Source organism: Malurus melanocephalus, unplaced genomic scaffold, assembly GCF_030028575.1.
Source record: "Malurus melanocephalus ecotype Western Australia unplaced genomic scaffold, MMel_1.1 scaffold_744, whole genome shotgun sequence".
In the NCBI taxonomy this organism is placed as follows: domain Eukaryota; kingdom Metazoa; phylum Chordata; class Aves; order Passeriformes; family Maluridae; genus Malurus; species Malurus melanocephalus.
In genome coordinates, this window is record NW_026623976.1 from 101,005 (window position 1) to 102,984 (window position 1,980).

At 58.1% G+C, this 1,980-nt stretch overlaps 1 protein-coding gene across 1 annotated transcript in view; it reads left to right on the forward strand.

Moving 5' to 3' along the window:
• The first annotated feature begins 10 nt into the window (after positions 1 to 10).
• LOC130584651 (metabotropic glutamate receptor 7-like) overlaps positions 11 to 1,980 on the forward strand; it is a 65,157-nt gene continuing 63,187 nt past the window's right edge. The window contains exon 1 of the mRNA XM_057384765.1: positions 11 to 160. Within this exon, the coding sequence (XP_057240748.1) occupies positions 37 to 160 (124 nt within the window). The 5' untranslated portion in view covers positions 11 to 36. The remainder of the gene's footprint in view (positions 161 to 1,980) is intronic.

A 1,980-nucleotide genomic window follows, 5' to 3' on the forward strand; every position in this document is an offset into this window, starting at 1 on the left:
GGCAAGGTGCAGTTTGTGATCGACGCCGTGTACGCCATGGCCCACGCTCTGCACCACATGAACCGTGACCTGTGCGCCGACAGCGCGGGGCTGTGCCCCGACATGGAGCACGCGGGGGGCAAACGCCTGCTCAAGTACATCCGCAGCGTGCACTTCAACGGTGAGTGAGAGCCCGGGCACCTGCTGAGTGCCTGGACCCTATTGATTCTCCCTGGTCACCTGCTGACTGCCCCTGGTCACCTGCTGATGGCCTGTACCCTACTGACCCTCCATGGTACCCTACTGACCCTCCCCAGGTCACCTGCTGACTGCCTGGTACCCTATTGACCCTTCCTGGTACCCTGCTGACCCTCCCCTGGTATCCCACTGACCCTCCCCTGGTATCCTATTGACCACCTGGTACCCTACTGACCCTCCCTGGTCACCTGCTGACTGCCTGGTACCCTGCTGACCCTCCCCTGTTATCCTACTGATCCTCCCCTGGTCACCTACTGACTGCCCCGTTCCCTACTGACCTTCCTGTACCATACTGACCCTCCCCTGGTATCCTACTGACTCTCCCCTGGTACCCTGTTACCTGCTGACTATCCTGGTACCCTACTGACTGTCCAGTACCCTACTGACCCCCCTCATTCCCCTACTGACCCCCTGGTCACCTGCTGACCCTCCCAGTCACCTACTGCCCCCCTCCCATACCTAACTGATGCCCCAGTCCCTTTCTGAGCCCCCCAGTCCCTTTCTGACCCCCCATCCCCTGCTGCCCCCAATCCCCTACCAACACCCCATCATGGGGCTGGGGAGGCCCCTTTGCTCTGTGTGTGACCCCCCGGTGTCCCAGGGAGTTTGGGCTGGGTGCTGAGGCTGGAGAGGGGAGCTCTGTCGGGGCTGGGTGTGGGAAGAGGACCCCAGCCTGTCCCCCTGTCCCCTGTCCCCCTGTCCTGATTTTGGGACTCTCCCTGCGGGGAGCAGCTCTCCTGGGCATCTGGAACCATCCTGCTGTCCCTGCTCAGGAGCTGCCAGTGGGGATTTGGCAGAGAGAGGGGCTGGGGCTGAGCGAGGAGCTCAGGGTGCTTTTGTGATCATCACTGCCTGGAGAACAAAAGGCCCAAAACACAGAAAACGGAAAGCCTGGAGTGCTCACGGGGGAGCTGCTGGAAGTTCTCAAGTGCAGTTGTATTTTTGACGGGGAGAAGCTGAAGATGCTGCTCACAGGAGCCCCTTGGTGCCACCAACGTGCCCTGAGTGACAAAGCTGCCTCGGCTGGTGACACCTGCCTAACTCCTGTCCTCCTCATCATTCATTTCTCATCTGACAGTGATTAAGAGATCGAAATCCTACACGTTCACTCAGATTGTGTCTGGGTTTGAGGGCTTCCTGCGGGTGTCAAGTGCCCTGTGTCTGTGTGGGGAGMAGGCAGCTCCTTTGTTGGGAGCTGAATTAAATTGTCACGGCTCTGCAGGAGCAGGGAATGCAGCCTGGAGACTGACACTGCTCACTGGGCTCAGCAGAATCCTGGTAACCCTTAACAGAATGAAAATAAGTTTTAAATGATCAAAAAMCAGTAAAAAAATGGCATGTGTTAATGATTGGAAGATCAAGAAGTCAAATAACGAGCAGGGTTATTTTTGAACGGCCTGTTTCCTCTCTSTGATGAGGTTTTCATCCATCACTTTTTATTAATTTCATTATTGCATCCAAGGAGCCGGCGCTGGGGCTGGAGCGCTRCGGTGATGTGGAGCAGGGCTGGCAGAGCCTGCAGGAGGTGGCACAGAAAGGGCTCCAGAGCTCACCTGGCACACACAGAGGTGGCAGAGGGATGGCACTGCTGGCACAGCCTTGGCTGAGCCCCGGGACTGCAGCTCAGGGTCAGCAGAGTGATCTGAGCCTGCCCCGTGCCCGAGGGGAGCAGCGCTTCCCAGAGATGCTGTGCTCATCCCCCCGATGGATCCTGACTGCTCCAGACTGTCTGGGGCACTGCAG